Consider the following 12,993-nt stretch of genomic DNA (forward strand, 5'->3'; position numbering starts at 1 on the left):
CCAACCCAAACCATTCTGTGATTCTATGAAAAAAATGTAAAAAGAATAAAACATAAAAATAAACTCTTGTAGCAGGACTGATATCAATATGAGAAACAGTTTGCTTTGCAGGGAACATAACATTTTTTTAATATAAAAACAATGTGTTGTTTTTTGTGTTTTTCTCCTCAGACTACAGTATTTGGAACAATGTGAGTTGCCTGGTTGCTCCAGGTATCAGTTGTGCTACACTGCAAATGAAATATTGGTGAAATTGTTAGGATTCGTAGGATTTAAACTACTACTCAGCAGTACTTACTGAAAGTCGTCAGTGACCCCTGCACCTTTAGGACGTCTAATCACTGAGTTGGAGCTGTTTCCTGTTTGGCTACCAAAATATTATTTCCTGTAACCAGTGTATTGTAGTTTTATTAGATTTTGTTCACTGTATATGATCAGTGGCCTTGATTTTTTTTTTTCCAAGTGTAGTAACAGCTGTTCTTTAATTGGCAAGTACAGCATCTTCAGAATTAAGTTTTGCTGTGATGCTGTTGCTGATGATGCATTTTCAGTCATTAGAGACCATGTTGATCTGCTTTTTTCAAATAAAGTAGTCAGGTTATAGGTCTGTTACACAGAGTAATCCACTACAGCTGAATAATATTGCTATACTTACTGTATCTTGCTTCACTACAGGTTACGTTGAGAGTACTCTAGATGCTCTGTAATCTAGTTCATATTATATGTCAGTGTTAAATATAGCCATTGCTGAACAACTCAGTTTTAGGTGAAGATCTGAAAAGACATGCAGTACACAGGAGTAGACGAGTCTGTGGTCTTAACTATCCGATTCCATCAACGCAGTCACTGTATGAGCCAGAATACTGATAATGTCAGCTACATGTTATGTAGTACTCACGCAAGAGCTGGGGGCACAGATGCTTCATAAAATAGTTCAGGAGCACAGAAAGTTTCAAGTCAGCACATAACCTTAAGTACTCTTAGTGTATGCTGCCTAGCACATGGTGGTATATTTGCTTGGCGTTAAAACTTGATTGTAAAGGCAAATATTTCATGCAGGAGTTACTTCAGTGGTAGTGGTTAAAGCCATCTCTGCTCTGACTTGCCAAATGAATGACTAAGTTGTGGCTCATTGCTAGGAGACAAGAACTATTTTTTTTCCAGGGTTAACTGGCATTGTAGCCACCACCTTTACAGCACGGTGCTGCTTCTGCAGAGTATTTCTGCCATTTTTGTACTTGCTGTTTTGTGCTGTTTTGTACTTGCTGTTTGTGTCAAAAGGAGATTAACAGCAGACAAAAAGTCTGTACTTAAGACGTCTATCTATGGTCCTGATACTCAGAGGGGATGTTTTAAAACAAACAGAAAAACCCAAACAAACAAAAAAAATCCTCAAACAATCTGGAAAACCCTCGAAACACCAACAGCAGGAACCTCTCCCCCTCACCCCGATTTGTCTTGAGAATGCAAGGTGTAATGGCTATTCTGCAGGGCTTCCCTGTCTACTTGCTTCTGTACTAGATTTGACCTCATCTGGAATGAGAGGCAAGTGAGGAATATGTGGCAAGTTAAGAGGATTGACAGCTATGTAGAAGAGGAGAAATATGTAATGAAGAGTAGAATAGTTGCTGAGAGGAGTGACTGGTTAGTTCAGAACAGGTCAGCCCAACTTCTGCTTTGAATGTTCAAAGGAAGATGGGCAGTAAGGGTGCTGATGTCTGAAATTTCCTTAAAGAATGAGAAATTATTATAAAGAAGGTATGATTAGAGACTTCAGGAAAACTGCTGGACATCTGAAGACTATCTTGAAACTTGAGGATATTCTTGAAGAGCACAAACCTTATTTGCTGGACTTTATAAAGTGTCACTTCCTGTATGCAAGTGGCTGGGCAGATCTAGCATTAATTCACAAAGCATTTTTGTTCTTTGTAATCTGTTACAATCTTTCTTCCTACACTGATAATATTTCAGTTTTGGAGGGAAAATTCCTGTGAATAGTCCTGGCTCACTGTTTGGTAACTTGAAGATACCAAAATGTGTAAATATACCCTTTAAATGGTAGCAATGGAGAAAATCAGTTTAGCTGAATTCCAGGAAACAGAGAAGGTAATATTTGTAACCCCTGTGTAGTAAAAGAACTTGAAGACTGATTAGGATTATTGAACATGGGGCTCTAACAGTCTGTCTTGTTTGTACTTAGCTATTCAGTCGAGTCTTTCAAAAAGAAGGACTTGAACCTTAGCCTTCCAAGAAGTGCCATAATATATGTGCTATTGTTTTGGGTTTTTTTGAGTTCTAGCTCCTTACTTTCATTTTGACCTGAAAGTTTATCCTTGTACAAGAATGTGTGCTTCTGCTAAACAATTTAGTTGTGATAAAATAGTAAAAAAAACCCCAAAGCATCTTCCAGAAAAGCTGATGACTAATTTAACTGGGAAGTGACAATGTAATGTCATTCTTACAAGTTCCTAAAGAGTAACATACTGAATACTGATCTCATGGAAGACCATGCCCAGCTTCTGATTATGATGACAATGGATAAACAAATGATAGCTAAGTATATGCCTGACCATGTGTGCAGTTGTGTACTGCACCCTACTTTGAAAACCCCATGAGTAGTCTGTGCCACTTTTAGCAATGAATGCTGTCTTAATGAAGCTACGAATGAGAACCAGATTAAGTCGTAAGAGAATGCTGGAATATCCAAGTGAGAGGCTTGTTGTGGTCATTTGTGAACTCAAACAGGTGGCTTTGGTTTTGTTTGTGCGCTTAATCTCAAATAATAAAGTACACTTGCTCACTTGTACTGTCTTAATAGCTGGCATTCATCACTGGCTTGTATGCTTATCTCTGGGAGTTTCATCTAGTCAGTTGCTGTAAAACACAGTGGGGGAAGGGCATGTGCATTTGTAAAGCTTCCTGGTCAAGGGGTTTGTACCTCCAAATCCCCAAAATACGAAATACCATTTCTAGACACTGTTTCCAAGTTATCTAAGTTGATCTATGGGCTCAAATACTTTTAAGAAAAATCCCTGGACTACTCTTCCACTTCTGAATACAGAGTTCTCTCAGAATGTACCTTACAGTAAAAATCAGAAGTTGGCAATTATTAAAGGAAGAAAAATTGTGTTACCAAGACACTGCATAAATCTGTTGTAATGTCTGAGTGTATTATGTGCTTACAAATAATAGTCTGAACTTGAAGATGGAGACAGTAGCCTAGCATCATTAAAGATAGGCCAACAAGGATGGCCAGAGTTCATGAACAATTACGTAGATAAGGACTCTTCATCTTATGAAGCAATGGCTATAGGCAAGGAAGAGAACTCTCCAAAAGCAGTTGAAACTTTCCATTGAACCAGTGCTCTCAGGACTGAATCCCTGGGGGCCTTTGGAAGAAAGCACTGGCATTGCTGTCTCAGTAACCATTTAAGTCACTAGTAGGAGCAAGCTACAAGGGTAGATGTTCCTGTTAGCATCAGTAGTCGTATGTTTTGGGATAGTCTGATGGTACTGTGTCATGGTTTGAACATTTTATGGGAAGTCAGCACCTCTCACACAACTTCAGGATGTCTGGTTTCTGCAGCAGTGTGCTCAGTTGCCTTTCCACTTTACTTCTTCCATACCTTAATGTGAAGATTTAACTGCTTAAAATTCATGCTCCTTGGTTACTATAACTTGGATGTTATGCTTGTGCTTCAGTCTTGAAGCTGACTGGCAAATAGCCAAGTAGGAGGCAAAACCTGATGGTTCATGCCTGTGAAAGTGATACTACTCGTTCAGTCAAACGTGCCTGCATGAGTGCTTGCAAACATAACTTGTACGTTATTTCTGCTTACCATAGCAAGTGCCTCACATTGATTTTGATTTTTTAAATGGCTTTGAGTAAAGCATACAGATGTCCCTTAGGTACCCTGTGGGTTAGTGTTTTTTGGTTGGTTGGTTTGTTTGTTTGGTTTGTTTTGTTAGAGCACGTTCACAGTGCCAGCGCTGATGATACTGTGTGTTCCGGAGAAAGCAATGCCATTACCATACGAGCACTTAATGTAATTCACTTCTGGGAGTATGTTGTACTTCTAATGTTATAAATGTTTGAGTGAAGTTGTTTTAGGTGATTAACTCATTGTCTTTTCTAATAGTTTGAATTGGCTTGGCAACAGGCTAGTTCATATCAGGATGTGACATTACTGAGGTTACACAGGGAGCACTGAAACTATGATTCTGTGCAAATGCAGTGTTACCTCAAACTGTGTTTCTTCCCAGTATGAGCAACACTAGACAGAGCATGTTGGGAGGGATGCATAGTAGCTGCAGATGTTTCATTAGACTCTGTCCAGGATGCTGCCATCTCTGCCTTCAGGTGTATGTGCTGGAAAAAGTCAGAATCATGTGTTTGTGTTGTATTCCAGAACATGGTCAAATAAACTGGTTGTAGTGTAATGTGTTGACATGTGAAGTGACTTAAATGGTTTCTGACTTCAGTGACACTGGTAATCATGAATGTGTAATACTGTTTTCTGCTGAAATACAGATGCTGAATATGTGTTTGGTCTAGTATCAAAGCATGTTCAGTTGAGTAAGAGCACTTCTAGACCGCCTTTCCACATGTCTGGGCACGTGCTTCCCTTTCAGATGGCTTTTTTTTTTCCCCTTTATACAGACTACACAAACATAACTGATAGGTTTGAGTAAATGCCAGGTGATTGTGTGGGTGAAAGAACAGAGTTCCAGATGGAGTACCAGGAAATATATAAATTATTACTGTTTGTGTTGTGACACTAACACAAACTGACTTACATTCCTGTAGCAATTTGTAAACTTATAGCTTGACTTATCTATAGTAATTGATATGGTTTTGATTCCTGTTTACCTGGCACTGAATGGATCACTGTCCCTCTGCCCTTCCACGGCACACCCCTGGACACCCCTTGTAGGTTAGTAGAAGTGACAAGATCTTGTTCCAAGCCCTGTTCTGCATGTTGTAGTGTATTTCTCCTGGATATGGCACTGCTGGCAGCTGATCTCTTCTCCTTTTAGGAGAATCTGCTTGACAGGCTCCTTTCCCTGGGGTTTCAAGGTGATGCTTCTGTTGGCCCAAGCTCTTACATCTGTTGAGGAAGGGGAAGCTTAGAGCTCTGATAACCAAGACTTCTTTTTTGTTGTTGTTGTTGTCATTGCAATGTGTAAGCACTTGAAATGTACAACTGAAATATGACAAGTTGAGCTTTCCTGAAAGCCCAAAACAGCTGAACTTTGGTACTGCATTGGAGGGTGTTATGGAGGCCTGGTGTGCATAATGCTTGTTGATGTAAGACAAACTCAAAGCAAGTTTATTGGTAGCTAGTTTAGAGAATTCCCTAAGTGGCTAGTTGCCAGGAACAGTGTATTCTTGGAAAGGAATGTTCTTCGTAAGGGTAACTGTTTTGTCTGTGCATCTGCTACTGGCTGCTGCTGTGGAGGAGATGCTGTCTGAGGTTAATTTTTCATTCAGCCTCCTATGGTAGGTCTTAAATCTAAATAATTGCTCATCACCAGGAATACTTCATATAAACCTGAGAAACATATTAGTACATGCAGTGTTACAGAATATCAGTTTTTTTGAGGACTGTTAATCTATACTAACATTTTTATACACTATAGTTAAACCTTAGAAATACTTCACTTTTTATGCAGGACACTTTTAGGACTCTAAATGTGGATATGAAGCTATATTTGAAGCTGATCTAGTTGCTCATGAAAGTATTGATTACTAAAGTGAAAATTTACTTTAAAAATAGTTGAATCAGTGGTTTATTTATATATATTTGCTGGTCATGTGAAAGTCCAGAGCACTGAGTGACCAAACTTCTGTACATGCATGTACGCATTTGTATATACAACTTTAATGCACTTCTATTCAGTCTCAAAACTACTTTTATTTTTCTTGGAGCTTCTTCAACATTGATTGGATCAAAGTTTACTTAGCTGCCTGTGTTGTTTCAAGTTTTGGCATTATTAGCTATGCATACTGTAAACTAACATATCATCCTTTAAATTCCTGCGATCTCAGTCTTGTTAAGTGTTGGCATATCGGAGTTCCCTGTTTTCTGTAGTGAAAAGACTCTTGAAAGAGGAGACTGCTGGTTGAATCTGAGCTAATGCTGAACCAAAATGGAATCTTAACTTTTTTGTTGCATGACTAAATGAGCAAGCTGTGTTATGGGCTAGTCTCCAAACAAGTAGAAACTAGTTTTAATGTGTCAAAACAACAGTGAAAGCAAAGTTTACAAATATTTTTCAGCAGTTGATTCAGTGATTGACTTAAATCAATGGAAAATTATTCAGGACAGGTTCCTGCCCAGCTTTCAGAGAAGGCTTTTTTTTTTTTTTTTAAGAACTCTCGAAACTGCGCTATGTTTCCTAATGGAAGATTAAAATGAGGGTACTAAAATTGTTAATGCTTCTATAGAGATTGAATAATAGTGGGTAGGCAATGATCTAGACCAGCCTTAAGGAGCTGGGAGATTTTAAGCAAGTCAAGCCCTTTCGTCTTGGAGGTGGAAGCAGGGGCAGAGGAGGGTGCTGTCTGATCTTGGTAGCTTGTTGTTTCCTTGTTCATGTTGTTGTTTTATTTTTTTTTTACCCTTAGTCTGAGACAGATGTTTCAAGTACCACGCAAAGCAAATCTTTTGGGTTGTTCTTTTGCGTGTGTGGAAGCCAAGCAAGCCAAGTATCTGAGAATGCAACTCTAAAGTCCTACTTGATTGCAACTGACCAAAGGGTTCAAAAGTTGCTTGGCAGTCAGGGAAGCAGAAATGGCTTGTGAAGTTAAGCGTGAATGGATGGCATCATTGTAAAAGCCTGATTTGCTTAAGTGAGTTGCTCAAAATGGCTTCATTTGATTCAAAGACTAATAGCTTAAGAATGCTTGCTGTCCTAAAATCATGATTTGGCTAATAATTTTTAATTTCTTTTTAATTCCAGAACTTTTGAGTTCTCTTGAGAAACATGAAAACAGAAAGCTACTTTTTAAATGTCTTTCAGGACTGTTAACACATTCCAGGGAAAAGCTGTGTTCTTTTCTGCAAAGTTCAGAAGAATCTGCATTCACTAGGATTTTAAATACGTATAAAATGAAAACAGTTTAAAATTTAGCCTTCAGAATGAATGTTGAAAAGTCAGATGACAAAGCAAAGAATGGCTTGAAGTCTTCCTTACTTATAAGGGATGAAAATGGAAATAACTATGCATGTGACAGAGCTACACCTTCCTCAGAGAATTGTACCACCAAGATACACCATGATTCATCTGACCAAAATATAGTGACCGAGCATGAAGATGGTACAATTAAGAGTGACTTTAGAAATATTATTTTAAAACAGCAGCATATTGAAGCACATTGTCTGCAGAAGACACCTGTTAAATCCAACTGCACAGGAGCCCTGTTGGGAGATGCAGATGCTGCATGCAAGTCTTCTGTGACTGAACAGACTTGTCTATATCCTTTGAACTGTGACTTGAAAGAAACAGCAAACTCACTGAAGGCTAATGTTGCTATGGCAAAAATGCAAAATCAGAGTATCAAACAACCGGTGCCTTACAGTCAGACTGACTCTAAGTGTGTATTACCTCTTCCTGCTTCAGAGCAGAACACGCAGTCCCTGATAAATGACAGGGCATGCTGCCGCCTGAGCACATTGGATGTTACTGATGTTATAGGTGAAACTCTGGGAACTGATCAAAATGATGACATGCATCTGAGGGATACACTAATCTCTTCTGAAGTATGTACAAGAGAAAAGTTTGATAGAACCAGATCAGAAGGAACACCTAATTTCACCTCTGTGCTAGTGGCTTCAGAAAGCCCAGATGCCTATTCAGAACTTGAAGTATGTAGTCCTGCTTCTACAGGTGGTGAACACTATCTAAAAAACACTGACAAGACTCATAGAGAATCACAGGAAACAGAAGCAGAGTCTGTAAAACTATCTGGATGTATAGCTCCTTATAGGCAAGATTCATTGTCATCATGCATTAGTATTAATGAAGATGACCAAGTGAAATCCTTGCAGGACACCCCTGACCATGAAAAAATGGGGAATTTCAATGCTAAAATGTGCATGGATGGTCCTGTGAGTAATGTGCACCTTCTTCCGATAGATAAAATGGATGGAGAACAAGCATCAAAGAAAACCAGTGAACTCTTAACCAAAGAACAAACTGTTTCTGCAAATGCTGCTCTTCAGGATATGCATAATGCCACTTTCATATCCTGCAGCGTACCAAAATTAAAGAGGACTGTTATGCCTGACCTGAAATGTGAAGCAACTTTTGTGGTCTTCAGTCCTATGGCTAATGAAGGTGATTCTGCTCTACGTACTTCAACCCCTAAAGAACGATCAAAAGATAAAACTTTTGCTGTTTCAGCTATGGTAGAACTTGGAGACAAGTCTCCTAAACTAAGACCAAATGAGGCATTTGTAGGAGGGCATAATAGAAGGCCTTTGCTTAAAGCTAGTTCAGGTCAAACTGCAGGAAAACCAGTGGGCAGGGCTCCTGTTGTATCAACCATAACCAAAGGAAAGAAATTGGAGATTGTTAGTTTTCCTAAACCTAATTTCAGAAATGTCAAGCCAAAGGTTATGTCTAGACCTGTGCTACAGTCAAGGGACAGTGCAGCATTAAAACAGTCTCCTCAGTCCCCCCAGCTATCAGCTGTCTCCTCACCTTCATTAGTTGCTTCCCCGAGGCAATTGTCCCCCTCTATAAAAGTGCTGAAAAAGAAAATAGATCTAGCTAAAGATACTAAAGTGGAATTGCCTATGAATAAGCCCCATAAGCTACATCTTAACAAACACCTCTTCACTAGCCAAGTCATACATGCCAGAACACATCCCAGAAACGCTTCCCACAAGGCTTCAAAGACACCTGCATTAAAGCAGAATCCGGAAGATATTGGCAAAGCAAACTCTACCCATTCGGCATGCTCCTCGGTTTCTGCTGTGCTTCCAATGTGTGCAGAGAACTCTAAAGAGATGCTGAATGATAAAATGGAAAGTTCAAACTCTTTAGTGCAGCCCTGTGCCCAAACCATCTACTCGACCAGAGGTGAAAAAGAGCAAAGCAGTGACATGGGAATTCATCTCGAAGCAGCCTTGTTAAAAGATGTGGCAAATGAAACGTTTGACCTGCACTCTGTTCATTTGGTAAGCCTTTTTTCTTTACATACTTGCTTGTAGAAGTTTTTTACATGGAATTCTGCATTGCATGGTGCTGAATGGAAACTGTGGAATGGGTTTTGTGTCTACAAATGTAACTGTAGCTTGCTTTCTGAGGTGAAGTGTCTCCCCAGTAAAGGGAGCAAAGAAATACCGTTTTATAGACAGGCTGCACTTGGCCTCAAGTGCAATTTATTGTCTTAAGCCTTCATCTTATTCCATGGTATAATTTTTTTTTTTTGTAAAGTCTTTTTAAGACAATGCAGTTGGTAAGACTTGTGATAAAAGCAAACAAGTCTTAACTTAGTCAAACTGGTAAAATTGCACAGCATAACTTGCTGGGGTTTTTCTAAATATAGCTTCTAATATGCACTTTTATCAAGATAATTCTAGTGGTGCTACAACTTTAAATAGACATAAGAGAAAAATTGCTGTTTTCGGTATTTTTTTTTTTCTTTCAAAACTTGATTTAAAACTAAATTACACTTCTTAAATTTACTTACAGAAATTATATGCATATATTAACAATAATATTAAGTCACACAAACCCCAAAGACCAACAAGTTGTTGAAGCGTATTTTAACATCTTTATTTAACTGTCTGCTTTGAATAACTTGGGAGTTTTTTTATTTGAAGTAGAATCGGGACTCATTAGAATAGTTAAGAGTAGCCAGGAAATATTTCTCATGCGGAGGGCATATACCTGGTTTTGGGCAGTGAGCCAGCTGGAAGGTACAAACTTCCTGGCCGGGAGGTATGCATGTGCTGGTTGGTTGGGAAATATTTTTGGACGAGTCAGCTGCCTGTCAGGAGGAACGTGCTGCTTTCAAATACTCCGAAAGAAGGTTAAAAGAAAAGGGAACGGTGGGAAAGAAGCGAAGACCTTCGGGGCCCAGTTGATCAAGATCTCAGGAGGCACGGTAGGGACACAGAGTTGAGTCTTGATGCTATATGGAGACCATCCTGTTGTTTGGTTGTGGGTTCAACAGCGTATGTTAAATCGGTGAAATGGAGGCAGCAGCTGTTACTGGTAAAACTGATGTTGTCTGAATTTTTGTCAGGCTTTACTGATTTGCCAGAAAAAAATCCAGTAAAGCTCAGTATATGGAGGAAGCTACATCAGGTAAAACAGAAGCAGCTATCAATTTTTGAAACATTACAGAATAAATTAATAAATAATATAATTTATTATAATAAATGACTTAAACCTAAATTAACATGAAAGCAGGGATGGTCTATTTTAATACTAAAGTTTTCAAGAGCTTGAATTCTGCTTTACTCCTTCGTTTTGGTGCTGCTGTGAGTTGGAGAGGATGCTTTTATTTCACCCTGTCACCACAATGGAAACTTTTGTGATATTAATTGTTCTGCTGGTACCTGGCAAGTCCGTAGAGTGATTTCTGTAAAATGTGCAGTAGACCAATCAGCTGGACTAAACTTAAGTGGTCTTCTGAAAAAGTACAGATTTAACTTGTGAAAATTAAGATGAGGATTGGAGACAAAAGTGGAAAGTGCATTAATATGACCAAGTGGTTGTGTATCGGCTTGAGCCACAGTAAAGCATATGAAGATCTGTACGTACTTATGAGTTTTAACTTTACAGCCTTAACTTTACAGCATGAGTGGTCATGAATTAGTGCCTGTATAAACTGGAGCAAGAATTCTGTATGAAATGTAGATGAGTACTACATGTAAACCAGTTATTTTAAACCTGTCCTGGGTCCACTCTGAATTTGCTTTATCTGTGGCACCCGAGCGTGAAAATTTTTAACCTGTTGCTGTGTTGTAACATAAGACCAGGAAACCTATTATAAGGGCTGTGATGTTTCAGGTAATGCAGGACAGCTGACTTCCCAGTGCATTGACTTGTAGTTGCTTGGTAAAGAATCCATCTTGAGATTAGGTCCAGTCATGTAATTGAGTGGCTTAATTAGAGTTTGGGGAGGAAGAGGAAGAAATTCTGATGTAAAATGACCTCTGTAGCCTCTTTAGTATGTTTGTCATTACCAGTGATTAGCTTCAAACTAATAGTTTTGTGCTGCTGAAGGCTGTTCAGGCGATGATTCTTGAGGTTCTGAACTGCAGATATGGACAATGCAACACTGAACAGCTAAGCATATCTCTTACCTGGGTGGTCAGTATTTCATTACAGATGCTGGAAAGGCAAGGCAGATCTTCAGCTTGTCACAGTGGTGGTGTGGGATTTTTGTTGGGTTTTTTTAATTGTTTTGGTTTTTTCTTTTAAAAAAAAAACAACCCAGATGCCTTCTGTGAAAGATGGGACAACACAAGGAAAAAACATACCGAAGAAGGGCACAATCACACTACGAAGTGTATCAGCTCCCAAGGTTAAAATGGTGCCATCTGTGTTGCCTTTGAAGAGAGGATGTGAAAATAAAACTATCGGCACAATTAAAGCACCTTCTCACAAAGGAGTTGTTCCATCATCAAGCTCTGGTAAGAGAATTTTTCACTGGAATACTACCACTTAACCACTTTCTTAAAAATAATATATCATATTTAATGTACTTTCTGACAGAACTTTTAGGATGGTACAGAGCTGTATTTTTGCTGCTAAATAAGTTTCTATCTAAATAGCAAATTGCTAATACGGGGCAGGGGGAAAAAGGCAGGTTACACCTCATCATTGTAAAATCTCATCACGTAAGGAATGTGTTTAGGAGGATGTGGTGCTATTAGAAGAAGCAATATCTAAATATTATTATTTATAGTTTCGTTATATAACAGCATTTTGTGGAATTAAAACTAAAAATTACTGAAATGATGTAAAAGTGAAGAGGAGAAAATACAGAGCTCAGGTACAAAGCGTTTGTGATAAGCAACTGTATGGTACCGCAATGGGAATGAGCCCTTGTTTCAGGACATAGCATATTTTGTTTAACCTAATTTTGATAGAGCTCTATATTTTCTAGAAAGGGGAGAGTATAATCAAAAGAGAGACTTCTGCTTGAGCTGCTGATTAAGCTCAGACTTATACTGGGGGTGGGGAAATCTCAAAACTGGCCTGTAGGCTGCTGTTCCAGTCTGGTAACTGGAAACTACATTTTGCAGTTGTACTGTAGATGTTCAGAAATGCTCTTGTAGGTTATGTGCTTTTTTAAACAAAGTGTGGCAATATAGCTAATTGCAAAGGTAGCGTGGCTATAAATTACTACGCTGCAGTACACTGTAATTTGGAAAGTGTGCACACCCAGCTATACCCAGTAAAACCTGTTCTTTTTTTTTTAACCCACTTAATCTAAGATTATAAAACAGTCCAAAATACTCTTTTTAATTATATACAGGTGGTGAAGCGTGATAAAAATCTGTGTATATAGTCCTTTATGGGATGAGTCCCTCAAAGAAAGTGCACATAGGCTATTCTCTGATTTGATCCTTGTTAATGTGAGGGACTTGCTCGGTGAACTGGGTACCTATCTGTAAGCCACTGATTTCTTGGAAGACACCTCACCTCTCTAAACACCAATTTATAGTTTTCCTGTCTGTAATTATGGTCTTAAAAGAACTGAGATGCATACAGATATACATCTATATTTCTTCCCTTAGATTATTAATCTAGGGTAGATTTATGACGCTATCACTAGAAATAAATGTAAGCATGGCGGGGTTAGAACTAAATTCTTCCCTTCATAAAAAAAAATAAAAAATCAAATGCACCTTCAGAAGCAGAAGTCTTTTGCTGTTGAAAATAAAAAACTTTACTACTGAAGTTTCTATAGCTAAAGCTGTCACTCCTTAACTCATTGTATATTGAAATTATGGTAGTCAGTGGAAT

The 12,993-nt window shown here is 38.5% G+C and overlaps 1 protein-coding gene across 1 annotated transcript; it reads left to right on the forward strand.

The window, feature by feature from the left end:
- Positions 1-7,142: 7,142 nt before the first annotated feature.
- LOC104469744 (microtubule-associated tumor suppressor 1 homolog) lies at positions 7,143-11,654 on the forward strand (the record flags this gene model as incomplete). Its single annotated transcript, XM_010084372.1, has 2 exons — positions 7,143-9,185; positions 11,459-11,654. Coding segments are annotated over exons 1-2 (2,239 nt in total), but the record flags the coding sequence as incomplete, so codon positions are not given.
- Between the last annotated feature and the right edge of the window lie 1,339 nt (positions 11,655-12,993).

This window comes from Pterocles gutturalis, unplaced genomic scaffold (assembly GCF_000699245.1).
Source record: "Pterocles gutturalis isolate BGI_N339 unplaced genomic scaffold, ASM69924v1 scaffold46150, whole genome shotgun sequence".
Taxonomy (NCBI): domain Eukaryota; kingdom Metazoa; phylum Chordata; class Aves; order Pterocliformes; family Pteroclidae; genus Pterocles; species Pterocles gutturalis.